This window comes from Uloborus diversus, chromosome 9 (genome assembly GCF_026930045.1).
Source record: "Uloborus diversus isolate 005 chromosome 9, Udiv.v.3.1, whole genome shotgun sequence".
NCBI lineage: Eukaryota > Metazoa > Arthropoda > Arachnida > Araneae > Uloboridae > Uloborus > Uloborus diversus.
Genome location: NC_072739.1, coordinates 110,290,638 through 110,307,947, shown reverse-complemented (window position 1 = coordinate 110,307,947; position 17,310 = coordinate 110,290,638). Strand labels below are relative to the sequence as shown.

Below are 17,310 nucleotides of genomic sequence, written 5' to 3'. Positions count from 1 at the left end.
TGCAAAATAATTATAAGCTTTAAAAGGAAAAACATGGGACGCATGTATAATACATAACTATAAATATAAAGAAAGGCTATCAATGAAAAAATTCACTTTCCAGTTTATACTATTTTTTGAGCGATAAAATTGTTAGTTAAATTAAAAATGCATCAATTGTCTGTTGCGTGCACCCCATTTTTTCCCTTTTAAAGCTTGCAAATGATTCAGCAGCTATTAAAAACTCACAATCGCAAATTTTCCAGACAATGGGCAAGAAATTTTGAAACTGTATGGGTGGGGCTTTAAATCTGCATGAAGCTCAGAGAAATTATTTTATACTTTTTAGTTCATTTTAAAAACATGGTACGTTTAAAAAAATATATTTCATTAATTATTTATAATTTTTGTCAAAACCTTTGTAACTCGATTTTTTTCCTACCCGCGAAATTCGAGACTGACAGGTTCGACAGGTGTATCTAAACCTGGCTACAATCCTTCTTAGGAAATACTTTCCTTTGCCAGGAACACGTTAATCTCCTTTTTGTTCATTTGATTTGCGAGAGTTAATACAGTTAAATCCCGTTACAACGAGTACCAATATAACGAAATATCAGTTTCAACGAAATAAAATTTCAGTCCCAGTTTAACTGCGAATTACCATTACATTGCTTGAGTTAAATTCAGAGGCGTGCACGGGGGGGGGGGGAGAGACACCTGTTGGCCTGGGCCCGAGCCTGAAGGTGGCCCAATATTTTTAAAATGAGGGGTGAAATATAGGGGTAAACAATATGGAGGAGGGCCATAAAAGTCATTTGTGACCGGCCCCAAAATTTCTGTGCACGCCCCAGGTTAAATTACAACGTAATTTCCGTCAGAACGAACAAAATTTGCGGTCTCTTAAACAATGCATTGTAATGGAATTTCATTGTAGAACAAATAGCTTGCTGGTGCGAACCTTCTAAAATGCGTTGTTGAAAAAGGAAACACAATCTCTTTTGAATCATTTTTTATTTTTGTATTCTTTAAGAAACAATTCAACGTATAAATAACCAATAATGCCGATTGTCGAAACTGACAATAAAATATAGATTTTGACATAGATGCATAAATAATTGCTGTATGCAAATGACAAACAAAATCCCAGAGAGTACCACAAATAAAAGGCTGCAAATCCCGCCTCTTCATTCGCCTTGAATAAAATTCCATAAAAGGCTAAAAGAGAAATAAACATTATAAATTTAGTAAATTTAATTTTTATTTATATATTTATTTATTTATTATGCGCAGTCACATTAAAAAAATTCGAAACATCACTGATTACTTCCGGGTAACATTTCAGGATTTCAAGGCTTTGCATTTCCATGTTTCCTGTGAAAAAAAGGTTTTTTGTGGAAAACCATAAACGTGTGCTGATTTTATACTGTGGTGGTAAACATTTTTAGTTACTAGTGTAAAAATATAGTAGGTTTCTTTATTAGGTGTGTTTCCTTCAGTTTAGTTGCGGTTCCTCCGGATTGTTTGAGCACCAAGAAAGGGCGAAATGCTGTCTCCGGGTATTGTAGCTATAAAAGGAATTGCTAGCAATTCTGTCTTAGCTTCGATCATATTTGCTTTGGGAGCTTTCCTCTTAAATCAGGAAGATGCCGAGCTATTACTATATACATAGACATACATAGGTTTTCACTATAAGGTTCCGGAAAAAGTAAAGAAACATGACTGGCTTTGATTGGGAAGGTTTCTGAATTTTTCAGAAAGTTTCCAAGTTAATTTCAGGAGTGTTACTAATTTTTGGCGAGAAAACTTTCATCACTAGATCGATCTATTATGAATAGATCGGTGGCTTGATTTAGGGACTTTAAATGTTACCTATGCTCTTTGCAACACTTCGCTATTTTTCTTCACAGTAGCATGCAATTCGATAATAAATTTTTAATGCACACTAATTTTGATATTAGATACTATGTAAATTTCCCTAAACTAAGTATTAATTTTGGCATAAAATCATAGAGGCGCTGCCGAAAAAATGCGAATTGCTTGTACTTATCCAACACTTGTAACTTTTAAAGAAATTTGAGATTTTCTGTTTTCGAATATCATTTTTCGAACCGCTAACATAATCATTTTATTTATTTACTTAGAAGCTAAACAGCTTCACATACATAGAGGACTGCTTGCCAAAAGCTTTGCCTCCGGACATGCACAAGAAAGATTTACAGCACAAAAGAAGGAAATAACACTCGGGGCACCGGCGGGAATAGAACCCATGACCTCTGGCTTAGAAGACGAAGCTTCTACCACAGAGTCACGGAGGGCCCCCAAACTTACACAGTAATTTAAAGAAACAATTTGGATGATAAGGAGAGAGGGCAGAACCCCACTCTAAGGCCGTTGCTAAAAATACTTTTAATGATGGCTACACATATTTTTCAGTCGAAATTTAAAAAAAAAAAAAAGATAAAATACTATTGATAAATGAGTTCTCTCCCGAGCAGGAGTTTCGACAAGCGGATAATTTTCGTACGCTCGCAGTGGGCAAAATATTTAAATTTTATTCATTTATTTATTTTTGCACAAAGAGGCACCTAATATAGTAACTATAGAGGAACCAACAAACCCATGCTGAACTCAGGCCCTGATTTACACATGGGCCACTTGGACCCAAGTCTAAAGGCCCACCAAGGTTTAGGACCTATAATTTATTTTCAAAGTTACATGTGTGTCATAGAATTTGCATTTGTTAGATTTTTCATATAAAATTATTCAAAAAAAAAAAAAAAAACCTATCTGTAAAAATGCTTTTTTGTTTGCCGTCCTTTGATTGCTCTATTATTTATGATTTAAATTAAACATTCAGTGTATTTTCATAAGAAAATTTCTTATGATATTGCATCAAAATTCTATTGCAGTTTGTACAAATAATAGAGTAAAATCTGAGGTTAAGTAAGAAATAATTTTACGGAGACTTTTTAGTTGCATTTATACAACTATTGAGGGTGTCCCGGTTCCGCGCCGCGTCATTTCGCAGACACGAAATTTTCCTTAACTTTTGATTTATTTGTGGAGAGGAAATTTAAAATGTCGGCGAAACGAGAGGTAAATTTTATTGAGCGAGGAGAGAACCTGCATGGGCTCTAGGCTCAGTGTCCCCCTATTACTTGATAGGGCCCTGGCTTCAATTTGTATAATAATTGACTTACGCCTCTACCATTCTAACCCATCCAATTTTATTTGCTGTGAATCTATTTTCTTGCTTTGAATCTTATGTGTTAGTTAACTGAAAGTTATGTTTTACCTCTATGCTGAGAAAAGAAGATTCCGACAAACGTCCCCCACAAAGCAGCTGCGATGAAGAACATCCAAGGAACAGATGGGTCTGGATTCCACAAAAGTAGTAGAACGTTTGCAATTACATTAACCAACTCTGCGACAAGAAACGCGGGAACTCTTCCAAGAGCGCTCACCAGGTAACCCGACAAAGTGGATGATAGAGAACAAGCAATTCCGTAACATATGCTCACCAAACTCACTTCATTTGTTCCCCATGCACATCCAATATAAGACTAAAAAAGAAACAACCAAAACCGTTAATGAGTTAAAATAAAACTTACTTTCCGGGCCCTGATGGGACATTGAAACAAATATGCTTGACTCGGAATCTAGGTAGCACCTGACTCTTAAGTCTTTCTAAAATTTTAAAGTTGGTAATTCTAAACGCCTTTTTGACTACAGGTCTTTTTAAAATGCACTATTCTCTTTTTTAGCATTGCAGCGGTTCCATCCCATGGTGCAGTTGAAGGTAATAAAAGAGCTGTTTGCCTCGCAAAGAAAGGTACCGCCGTTTTCAAAGACTAAAACATCTTTTGCCTTTTTTAATCTGATTAAATTCTCAGCAAAATGGAATCTGAGAATAAATTTAATTGGGAAATTGCATTTTAGCTAAGGGGAAGGACTAGGAACGACTTTGAAAGAGTAGATTATCTGTTACAGACCTTCCACGAAAGTTCTGGTGCTGCCATATTTCGGATTTTACCCGAACACAATTGCCTCAATGCCCGTCTTTTCAAAATAGAACTGGAGAACTCACCGGCTTGCAGCCAGTGAGTCCTCCGGGGACGCCATTTAGACACAAGGTTTGCACTTAAAGATTTTAATTGTATTGCTCAAGAGTATTTCGAAGTTAGAAGGCAAATGACTTAAGTTTAAAGCCTGGCATTTGTATAAATAAATCTAGCTAGCATACCGTACGGATGTGTACCGACCATATCATAAGATATGAAAACGAATGAACTTTGTACGATTGAATCTCAAAGCAATGATATCTAGGGTAAGCTTCAGGGGCACTTTTAGGGCTTCAGTCACTAAAATTATGGAAGTGGTTTTGTGACATTATAAACGGGAAAGGTAGATATTTCTGGCATCTCGTATATTTCATATCATTCACGCCTTAGTTCAATGAAATTTGTTTTATGTTCCTGCAGTAAGTCTTCTTTTCTACAACGATCGTTTTTTTTTATCATGCATTTTGTGCTATTCTTCACTTAATTATACATATACTACATTATGCATTCCTTTCTTTTCATTTTTATTGCTGTGATTTAAAAAAAATTTTTTTATTACATACTTTATTTTTAAAATTTATTTTCTAACTAAGAAGTCTCTGTGTTGAAAGAGACAAACAACTTTAGAGAGGTGTTGCGCTAAAAATTTACTTTTATTTTGTCACTAGAATTTCTCCTAACTTTCTACTATTTGTCTCTGTACTGAAGCAAAAACTTTTCGGTTTGTATTAATCCCTTTTATAAATTACATTTGGAGCAATTCTAACCCGGCAGCATTGTGAAGGCTACGTAAATCCAATCACAGCATTACAACGCTGCCAGGTTAAGTTTGCCACAAATATAGTATACTGTTACAAATTCTGTAAATAGTAATTATTGTAGTAACGTAACCTGTAAATAGTTTCCCGTAATGAATATACAACCCCTTAACATATGGCTAAAGTATACAACCCCTTATTCTTTTTTTTTTCTTATTTCATTCACTGATTTTATCAATGGAAGTGTAGTTGTAAAACGGTCTACGCATTTCTGGAAGCAGAAAGAATGTTGTGGAAAATTCTTCGATGTTTATAAAAGCCGTTAGCGATGGATAAAGGGAGGAGTTTCGATTGATATTTCGAACTGATAGCATTTTGCTCTGTTTATAGCGAGGCATTTCGCTGTGTTGTTTTCGTATTTGGAAGTAAATACGTGTGTAAACGTTGGGTTTACGGTGTTGTGTGATAATTGCTGATGAATAATTTAGCAGTTGTTAACGGTTTCTCCTGTACATAGTGTAAATAAATTTCCTGTGTTTTTATCAAGAACTGTATCTTCATTTCAAGAAAGTGGAAGTCGCACCGAATCCGTTACAATTGGCGCCCAACGTGGGGCTTCTTCTGGACTTTCTTGGAGTAAGTGTGACTTTGGACATTTTTTCATAAAGACTTTTTTTTGAATTAGGACTTTATTTTTATGGTGATTACTCGCGCTATGGATGAACAATTAAAACAACTTCTTGACGCAATCACCTCTGTGAAGAGTGATATGGCGGCTAATCAAGAACAATTAAAAAGTGACTTGACTGCAAGTTTTACAGCCAATCAAGAACAATTAAAAAGTGACTTGACTGCAAGTTTTACAGCTAATCTGCTGCTATCATAGACCCCTTCATTCTCGGATTGGACTTTTTAAAGAAGTATGACTTCAACCTCGATTTCAAGACTAACGAGCTGCACTCGACGAGAGAAGACATAGCAGTCTTTCCCGCAGAAAGTGATGTAAAATCCGCTCATCAAATAATTGCCCAAACAGATTTATCAGTTCCCTCAAGGTCAGAATCATTAATACCCGGCTCCATTGAAGAAAGCAATAGTTTTAGATTTGGACTCATTGAATACCCCAACTTAAGCAATAACCCAAAAGGAGTGCTGGTAGCATCTACGCTTGTTGACCTTTCTAAGGATGTAATTCCTGTGAGAGTCGCCAACGTGAGTGAAAGGCCAAGGAATATCCGGAAAGGTGAAGTGTTAGCAACTTGTACTCCAGTAAACTGCATCATTAGAAGAATCAATTCCCCCGAGACTGTGTCTTCTGAGTCCTTGACATCGAAGTTAATTGGGAGTGCACCATTAACGAAAGATCAAAGAACTGCTGCGGAACAATTGGTAGACGACTTCAAGCATCTGTTTTCATCTACATCGGAGGATGTGGGTCGGACGAATTTAACGCAGCATAGGATCTACACTGGAGAACACCCCCCTATTAAACAGCATCCAAGACGACTACCGTTCGCCAAGAAGGAAGAGGTTGAGACCCTCCTGAAAGAGATGAAGGAGAATGATGTAATCGAACCCTCATCCAGTCCTTGGGCCTCTCCCATCGTCTTGGTCCGAAAGAAAGATGGCTCCACCAGATTTTGTGTTGATTACCGACGGCTGAATGAAATCACCAAGAAAGACAGTTACCCTCTTCCACGGATAGACGACACCTTGGACACTCTTTCCGGACACAAGTGGTTCTCGACCCTGGACTTGAAGAGCGGCTACTGGCAGGTTGAGATACACCCTGATGACCGAGAAAAGACAGCATTTACAACTGGACAAGGCTTATGGCAGTTTAAAGTGATGCCCTTCGGCCTCTGCAATGCACCAGCTACGTTCGAGCGTCTTATGGAGACAGTGTTAAGAGGACTTTCCTACGAATCCTGTCTGGTCTACTTAGACGATATTATCATCGTGGGACGCAGTTTCGAAGAACATCTGGCAAATCTTAGGAAGGTGCTGCAAAAGCTTAAGGAAGCCAATCTGAAGTTAAGCCCGTCCAAATGTAATTTGTTCCGCCGGGAAGTGAACTACCTTGGTCACATCATCTCTTCTGAAGGTGTACAAACCGATCCAGAAAAGGTATCTGCGGTCAAGAGTTGGAGTCGTCCCGAAAACATCCATCAGCTGCGAAGTTTCCTGGGGCTCTGCACGTACTACAGGAAGTTTGTAAAAGGTTTTTCCAACATTGCACGACCTTTGCATAAGCTGACGGAGAGCAAGCAAAAGTTTGAATGGTCCAAAGAATGCGAAGATGCATTTCTACGACTGAAGGAGGCTTTAACATCAACGCCTATCCTCAGCCTGAAAAATCCTTCATCCTAGACACTGATGCGAGCAACGAGGGCATCGGAGCTGTTTTATCCCAAGAATTTGACGGAAATGAACATGTCATCGCTTACTGGAGCAAATGCTTATCAAAGTCGGAGCGAAATTACTGCGTCACCAGAAAGGAGTTACTGGCCATAGTGAAAGCTGTAGAACACTTCCATCATTACCTCTACGGCCGAAAATTTCTGCTTCGGACAGATCATGCCTCATTAACTTGGCTTTTGAACTTCAAAAATCCGGAAGGCCAGATAGCCAGATGGATACAGCGGCTCCAGGAATATGACATGGAGATCAAGCATCGAAAAGGTTTATCTCTCGGTAATGCTGACGCTTTATCAAGGAGACCCTGTCCTGAGAACTGCCACTATTGTTCCCGAATCGAGAAACAGTATGGAACGACTAGCCCTACCACCTATCAGGTGACAGTGACTCCAACATCATCAGAACCTGATCCATGGAGTGATGACCAAGTTCGAAAAGATCAACTTGAAGACCCCGACATAAAACCAATTTTAGAGTTCATGGCAAGTGACAGTCGGCGCCCTAGCTGGCAGGACGTTTCCATCTTCAGTCCTGCAACAAAAAGATACTGGGCTTTATGGAACTCACTCCATTTACGGAACGGCGTGCTACACCGGAAATGGGAATCTGACGACGGTAAAACATCTAGGTGGCAGTTACTACTTCCCCGATCAAGGATTTCAGATGTTTTGAAAGAAATACATAGTAGTGCGACTGGAGGACATTTTGGTGTCTTGAAAACCCTCAATAAAGTTCGGGAGCGCTTCTTCTGGAGCAAGGCGAAGGATGACGTGGAGAAGTGGTGCCATTCTTGTGACGCCTGTGCTGCTCGTAAAGGACCGAAGAAGAGAAGCAGAGGGAAGCTACATCTGTACAACGTTGGAGCTCCTTTCGAACGAATTGGAATTGACATCCTGGGTCCTCTACCAAGAACTGCTGATGGGAACAAATACATTCTTGTTTCCATCGACTACTTCACCAAATGGCCGGAAGCATATCCCATTCCAGATCAAGAGGCTACCACCGTAGCAGAGACTCTAGTCCAACATTGGATCTCGAGATATGGAACACCTTTGCAGATTCATTCCGATCAAGGGAGGAATTTCATCTCTGCTGTGTTTAAGGGCCTATGTCAAATTCTCGGAATTGAGAAAACTAGGACAACACCACTACATCCACAATCGGACGGCATGGTGGAGAGATTTAACCGCACAATCCTAAATAATCTCTCGCTTATGGTATCCAGAAATCAACAGGATTGGGACAAGAAGCTACCTTTGTTCCTGCTGGCCTACCGCAGTGCTGTCCACGAGACTACTGGATTTGCCTCATCTCAGATGCTCTTCGGACGAGAGCTTCGGCTACCTTGTGATCTCGTCTTCGGTCGTCCTCCGGATGCGCCTTCATCGCCTGAGGAGTACATCCAGGATCTCCAGGCCCGGTTGGAAGACGTTCATAACTTCGCACGAGAGCGAATCAACATCGCGGCGGAGAAGATGAAGACCAGATACGACACAAGGTCTACTGGACATGAATTCAACGAAGGCGACAAGGTTTGGTTATGGAATCCCATCCGACGGAAAGGTCTTTCACCCAAATTGCAGTCGCATTGGGATGGACCCTACAAAGTCCTTAACCGACTAAATGACGTCGTAGTGAGGATCCAAAAATCACCTAATGCAAAACCTAGGGTTGTACATTATGATCGGTTAGCCCCATACTATGGCCATAGTTCATGAGTATTACGTAAACAACCATGGTTGATAACATAAAAGTTGTAGATAATTTTTTTTTGCTTTTAATGTTTAGTAATATTTCTTGTTATTATTGTGTTTTCTGTATCTGTTAGTTATTAATTAATGTGTATATTTGTAAACTTGTGATAGAAGTTTGGCACCCTTTCTGGGGATTGTACTGCCCGGGACGTGCAGTCCTTAGGAAGGGGGCAATGTTACAAATTCTGTAAATAGTAATTATTGTAGTAACGTAACCTGTAAATAGTTTCCCGTAATGAATATACAACCCCTTAACATATGGCTAAAGTATACAACCCCTTATTCTTTTTTTTTTCTTATTTCATTCACTGATTTTATCAATGGAAGTGTAGTTGTAAAACGGTCTACGCATTTCTGGAAGCAGAAAGAATGTTGTGGAAAATTCTTCGATGTTTATAAAAGCCGTTAGCGATGGATAAAGGGAGGAGTTTCGATTGATATTTCGAACTGATAGCATTTTGCTCTGTTTATAGCGAGGCATTTCGCTGTGTTGTTTTCGTATTTGGAAGTAAATACGTGTGTAAACGTTGGGTTTACGGTGTTGTGTGATAATTGCTGATGAATAATTTAGCAGTTGTTAACGGTTTCTCCTGTACATAGTGTAAATAAATTTCCTGTGTTTTTATCAAGAACTGTATCTTCATTTCAAGAAAGTGGAAGTCGCACCGAATCCGTTACAATACGTTTGGAAAGAAAATGCTAAGAAAGGATGTGAATTTTCACACTTTATCACAAAATACATACTGGAATAAAAACTTACCTTTGTAAAATCACTTGCAAAAAATCCCTGGATCATGCCTATATAAAAAGACAGAGGCGTTAAAAATAACTGTTCCTTCTTTCTTGAAAGTTTGAGAGTCGCCATGAGTAGATCCAAGGAGAAAGTCACAGATTTCTTTTCCATACGAACGTTGTCTAAGAAGAAGACGATCAACAAAATTGAAAACAAGCTCAAACCCGTACAAACACCTGTCAAGATGTTTCTTGCTGATACATCAAGTGCTTCAGTGTTGTGACTGATGCAAAAGGAATCTGCACTGCAGAAATTTGGACCACAGTTGCAGCTAGAGTTACTGAAGTTTCCATGGCTAAGATTATTTTTTTCAAGTATGAAATATGACATCATATTGCTTAATGCGTGAGTTGAGAGGTACGCCATTCCAAATACTCCAAAGAACCTCGCGTTGGTAGACTCTGTCAATCTAAGTAGAGTTGTTGGAGAGTGAGTAGTGATAGATGCAATGGAAATATCACTATTGCGATGCTTTGCTTCTTTAGAATTCAGTTCGTTCATCGGTTTTACAGTTTTTGAGGAGCTAAGTGAAGTGGCATAAATTTGGCATTCTGATGTCACAGCAGCAAGTCCGTTTCGGTTACAATTATCCTTCGAGCCATTCATTTTACACGTACTGTGCTCATCAGATTTTGCATGATCAGTCTTACTAGATTTATTTTCTGGAAAAAGTTTGCTATCATTTTCAAAAGAAGAATATTTATGGTTAGATCCAATACTATGTGATAATTTCCTGAGGCTTTGGAAAGAAAGTTTGGCATATTCCATCGACAGTTCATTCAAGTAAGTGCACTGAGTTCCCCATAGCAATGAAGCGCTGAGACCTAGCAAAGCTGCTGATGGAATCAAAGTGGCCCAATGCGGATAAAAGTTCGAAGCTATGTATGGAACGTAACACAGCATGGAAAGTATCAATGTAGCTTTGCATCCCAATTTTTGTATGACATATTTTGGCAACAGCAAAGCAGATATACTGAAGCATCCGTAGATAACAGCCTGAGAAGCGACACCGACGCCTCCTGCTGCATTTATTGTACTCTGCAGCATACCAAGAGCATCATATGCTGTGAAAAATATTATGAATCCTGCACACAAGACAAAAGCGTTTTTCAGTATTCTTATTTTGCTGAAATTTTCTCTGCTGTACTGCAGAGATAATTTAATCTGTTCTTCATCAATTATTTTATTTGACGTCATTGTTAACTTTCTAAACTTATAGAATTTTTTTTAAAGGATGAAATAATATACGTTATGCTCTAGCATGAAATTGATGAAAGAAACTATGTAATCTGTTTACATATGATTAACTAAAGTTTCATTACAACGTTAAGACATGCTGAAACAATTAAAATATATGAAACATTGAACAGTTCTTAACTTTGAATTTCTGTCCTCAAATGACTCATTCTTCAAAAGAATTTTTATTTCTACAAATATAATTTTCATTTATAATAACTTCAATTCTGTGTAATAATCCGCATCCAAATGTTTTCTTTACTCTAAGTTCTTTGCCAAACTCTATGAAAATGAAAACAAATAAAAACGTAAACATCAAGTAAATACTGATAGTTAAGCAATAAATTTCATTAAATAAAGAAAAATCCTTGCACAAAATGATTCACAAAGCAAAACAAAATTGAGTAATTCACTAATGAAGGTTTCGCATGAAAGAAAACAATTAACCGGTTAGGAAGTACCTGAGATATCCTAGCTTTTTCAGATATCCGACTTAGAATACTGTACGAAAGACGCTTTGAAGCAATTTACTGTTTGTTTTCGTCGAAAATTTTATTTGTGAGTTACCCACGTTAGTTTTGCTTTATATTTAATAACATTAATTTCAATCATTTTAAAATCGGAATTGCTTTAAATGCGTGCTATTTAACTTCGAACATTGAAAAACTTAAATTGAAAATAAAGTCATCAAGGTCAAAGGTTTTCCAAAAACCTGTTAACCATATCGGTTGAAACAGCTCTTCTACATTTTGTTAATAGTTGTATGGGGCTCTACCGATGCTTGTACTGTGGTGATGACTGGGGTGGTTTGACCGATGGAAACGTCATGTTTTCATGGGATACTTAACTTCCCGGGCTTAATTTGTTGGGAGGGGGGGAATTTTCAACTTTTTTTTTAAGAAAAAAAAAAGAATAAGTTGAAATATTGCAATGTTATCTTCAAATTGTCGGTCGTCTAACAAAATTCTACCGGATAAGGATCCGAAGATCCGAAATGCCGGATAATCCGAACAGCTTGTGAAGTAAAGTCCTAAGATTAGATTTGAAAAAAAAAGGAAAAATCAACAACAAGTACGATTCAAAAGTTAAGTTAGTTTTATAATGACAGCTACTTTTACTAAACGTTTGAGTATAATGTATAATACAGCTTTGTACCATATTATGTAGACTGAATTCGATAATTTTTCGTTGACGCAGCGAACTGAGTCGGCTTGCTGACGCGATATTTCACCAGGAAAACACTTCGTACTTTATACTGAACTGTGTAGTATAATACAACCTCGTTTATCCGGACTAACTGGGACCAAAGGCAATCCGGATAAGCGAAAATCCGGAAAATAAGGGTAATAAGCAAAACAAGCTCTTAAATAAGCAGACTTATCTTTTATTGCAGCAAAAAAAAAAAAAAAAAGAAAAAAAAATGCTTTCTAACAAAACTACATAGTAGGGGAGATTCTTGTGCCTTGACCACGATGTACTTTGCACCATGCACTCTAATCAGCTAGCGCTTTTACCTAGTGTGGAATTACGGTACTATGTCAGCCATGACAATCTCTCCACCTGCCAGAGTGAGTTGTAGGTTGAAATTCCAACTTTTATGTGGACAGTGATTGCTTTGTGATTTGTGCAAACAAAAGTAAATAATTCCAGTGTTATTTAAATGAAATTGGACTTTTAAAGACTAGTGTTACCCAACTGATTGACCATTATATCTATTGCCAATGTCTCGGTAAGTGTATTCAACATTTAGTCTTTACCTTTTACGTAACTGTTAGGTTAGGGTAGCCACTTTTGTATAAACATGCACCCTCGTGTACCTTGAAACCAAGCTCCATCTTGTACCTTGAACCACTGGATCAAGGTACAATAGGTTGTAGTGATAGTTTTTTTTTTTTTTTTTTAATTTTTATTTATTTATTTTTAATGTAGGATTTCATCATGCCTCGAAGTAAAACTGGAATCAAGAGGGATCCAGTAGATGTTGAGGCATTGCAAAATGCTATTGAAGAAGTAAGATGTAATGATCCTGAAAAAAAAATGACTTTCAGAGAAGCCGAAAAAGTATTCAAAGTGAACAGGTTAACCATTACTAGACATTTAAGAAAGTTGAATGAAAGTGGGTCCAATAAACTTGAATACAACGTGAGTAGTTAAGAAAGTACAAGAGGTCTGTCTCAAGGTACACGAGCATCAGGAACCATGGACCAAATTACATAAAATTTGTGAAAAATATACAAAAATAGAAAAATATTTTTTTATAATCCGAGATATTTTTTTACTTATGCAAAAAAGCTTGAAATCATGTTTTAATAACTAAAAACCATAAAAATCACATTCTTTTTTTGAAAATCAAAAAGTTTTAGAAGTGGTCCAAGGTACAATAGTCTCCCCTACCTATCATTTTTAGCGAATACAACCAAACCTGTTTTTATGCGGTGGATAGGGACCGCATTAAAAAAAACGCATAAAAAAATGTTCAAAACTTCACGAGTAGCTATAAAAAATTGTTTTCGCAACACAGTAAAAAAAAAAACATATGCAGTGAATAGGAACCGTATAAAAAAGGGTCACGTAGAAAATAACCCAAAATGTTTTATTTAAATGAAATCAAAATAAATCAAGTGATGATAGTTTTGCCGACTCCCGAAAAATTTCCCGAATAAGGAAATTTTTGGGAGGTCACAGTGATTTCCCATCGGGACGCCCCTGTCATTACTTGAAGATACTACCTCGCATTCGTTTTATAAATAATTTCAGCTCGTTTTATAAAGAATTTTCATATACCACACACACACACAAAAAAAAAAAAAAAAAAAATCGCACAAGAAACGACCGCACAAAAACAAGGGTACTTAATCATTTCTAGTTCAGCTGCAGTGGTTTTGAACTGAAGCCCCAAACTCACCACGATGTTTGTCAGATTAGTACTATAATTATTGTACGTTCTATGCGGAAGTTGTACTTTCTATTATAATAAAAACCAAATAGTTGGCGTATTTATAGTTCCATTCTTGCTATCATAATTAAAAACTATTATTTAAGTAAGTATAACTTTTTATTTTCCTAAAAAAATTGATCCGGATAAACATGAGATCCGGATAAACGGGGGCCGGATAAACGAGGTTCTACTGCACTTACAACGATATTCCTGCTAGTATGACGTACTCAATATTCATATTTTATCAGGGATAAAAAAAAATCAACTCAACACAAATATGTTCCAGGGATCCACACCTAGGGGCGGGGGGTGGGGGGTCATGGTTGATGAGGACTGCGCCATAAAGTTTTTAGAGGAGGTGTTTTGAGGGGTATTTTTCCTTTGGGGGGCGGGGTCTCTTGCTTTTGGGATGTCTTCGCAATATTTAGGGGGTGCGCCTTTGCTCTTAGGGGGGTGGGCGCCCCTGTATTTTTAGATCACTATTGAGCTAATAATAAGAGTTCAAATAAGCCAACCGGTAAATCCGAACTTTCCGGAATCCGAACAGGGCGCAGCTCCAATTAATTCCGAGGTTTCACTCTACTCGGAATAAAATACCAGTAAATCGTGTTATCAGACAGAATACTTTACCTTCCCTTTTGATAACAAAAATTTAAGATAAATTTTAAAAAGATGTGCGAGAATTACGTTTGACTTGCCGTAATATCTGTTTCAAAAACTTTTTACCTTGAATATTCTTTTGTTTCGTGATATTTCACTGATTATATGAAAATGTGGAATAATTAAAAACTTGCTATTTGTAATCGATTAGAAAGGAAATCTAAATACTGATAAATTGTGATGGTTTGATTAGATTTGTTTGTTATCGCAAAAACCAATATTATGAGTCAAGTAGCTATTCTTGGCTCTTTCAGACGAAAAGCTCAGAGATAAATGTTAGTGAATTCATATGGATTTATTTCAGTACTCTTTCAAATGCAGAACAGAAATGAGCTGATGTGTGCATCGCATGACTTCCTTTTACAAACCAATTTCCCCATTATTGGCAATTTTAATGTGATTTAATGGTTAACTCTCTAAATATCACCAACAATGGCCAAATTGAAACCAGATTTAAAAAAAATAATAATTAAAAAAAATCCACCAAATTTGTCGCCAAGTTGGCGACAAAACTTGGCGACCAAAAGCTTGGCGATATATTGCCAAGTGTTTGCATAAATTATAACACCACCTGAGTTTGCATATTGAAATTAAAATTGATTCCCCCCCTCCAAAAAAGGTGTAAAAGATCTCCTTTGAAACATTCGAATGCAACCAAAAAGGGAGGTGCACAACTAGACCCCACTAGGAGTCTACGTATTAAATTTCAGCTTTCTAGGATATACCGTTCTTGAGTTATGCGACATACATACGTCCATACGCATCCGCATATCCGCATATCCTTCCTTTTACTCCAATTTAATGTCATTGCCTCATTATTAGCAATTTTAATGTGATTCAATTGTTTGCTCTCTAAATATCACCAACAATGGCCAAATTAAAAAAGGAAAAAGAAAAAACAAATCGCGAAATTTGTCGCCAAGTTGGCGACAAAACTTGGCGACCAAAAGACTGGCGATATATTGCCAAGTGTCCAACAAATTATAACACAACTTGAGTTTACATCGAAATTAACAATCATTTCCCCCCAAAAAAGGGCAAAAGACCCCCTTAGGAACATCCGAATGCAACCAAAAGGGAAGGTGCACAACTAGACCCCACTAGGAGTCTATGTACCAAATTTCAACTTTCTAGGACTTACCATTTTTGAGTTTTGCGAGATATATACACACATACACACATACATACGTACATACGGACGTCACGAGAAAATTCGTTGTAATTAACTCGGGGGTTGTCAAAATGGATATTTCGGGTGTCTGTACGTTCCTAGGCATATATCCACGTGTGATCGGGTCGAAAAAAAAAAAAAAAAAAAAAACTCAACATTCATCCGGGGGTGAGAAAAATGGAAATTAAGGCCGATTTTTGAGTGAAAATTTTTTCGCGAACACAATACTTTCTTTTTTGAAAAAGGTAGTAGAAAAGAAATAGCAACGTTAAATTGCCCAAATTGCAGACACGTATTTCGGGATTACAATGAAATTCTTTTCCAATGCAAAATAAACTCCGAAACACGTGTCAGCAGTATTCAGTCAATCCATCAGTGGTTGTCTCGAATTCATACGAGCGTTCTTTCCTCGATTTACAAAAGGAAACATATATTAAACCACTTATGTATTCGTGAATAAAATATGACAACGTATATAACGTACAAATTGAGAATGGAAAAAGGTTAAAAAACCAGCAAACAGCTGTTTCGGCACTCTAAAATACAAGTGCCATCATCAGTGCATTAAAAACGAAGACAGGTTCACCGGACTGAAACACAGTCGAGGCGAACAATGGAATGAGAGACGAGTTGTAAAAAAAATGTTCTTCCGTTGTTCTTTTTTTTTTTTTTTTTTACAACTCGTCTCTCATTCCATTGTTCGCCTCGACTGTGTTTTAGTCCGGTGAACCTGTCTTCGTTTTTAATGCGCTGATGATGGCACTTGTATTTTAGAGTGCCGAAACAGCTGTTTTCTGGTTTTTTAACCTTTTTCCATTCTCAATTTGTACTTTATATACGTTGTCATATTTTATTCACTATGCAGTACAAAGTTTTCGACTACTTTTTATGTACACTTATGTATTCATTTAGTAATTAATTCATTTACTCTCCTTCATTTGATGATTCACTTTATTTAATACTAGCTGTACCCGCACGGCTTTGCCCGTAGTAGAAAATTAAAAGGTCATTTGGTTCGCCTGTATGTTTACAAATAATGGATGATAAATTTCTCGCCAATTTGCTATGTTAATTTGTTCGCATATGGCCGCAGACCGCATAGGTTTTTTTTTGCTCGTCCACGTTATGGTAATTTGCTAGTCCATTTTAGGGTAATTTGTTCGTCCATGTTCTGATAATTTTCTTGGTAAAATGTTCTTAAAATTGGAATAGAAAAAGAACAAAATAGAATTTTCGAAAAATCACTTCGAGGTGCTCACCCCTACGCTACGAACTAATTTTGTGCCAAATTTAATGAAAATCGGCCGAACGGTCTAGTATCTAGGCGCGTAACAGACACGTCCTGTCCATACCCACGGACTTTCAGTTTTATTATTAGCAAAGATAATTGTTAATCTTAGCTAGTACATGTGATAACTTATTTCGACCTCTCATTTTGAAAATAAATAAACAAAGAAATGAAACAGACACACACAAATGACATTATTACATTAAATTCATTTATTATTATTCACCAACTCATTAACCATTTGTTTATATGTA

The 17,310-nt window shown here is 37.1% G+C and overlaps 1 protein-coding gene across 1 annotated transcript; it reads right to left on the bottom strand.

Moving 5' to 3' along the window:
• Positions 1–940: 940 nt before the first annotated feature.
• LOC129230439 (protein unc-93 homolog A-like) lies at positions 941–10,960 on the bottom strand. The gene is given in 3 exon segments (XM_054864838.1): positions 941–1,194; positions 3,275–3,542; positions 9,731–10,960. Coding segments are annotated over 3 exon segments (1,752 nt in total).
• Between the last annotated feature and the right edge of the window lie 6,350 nt (positions 10,961–17,310).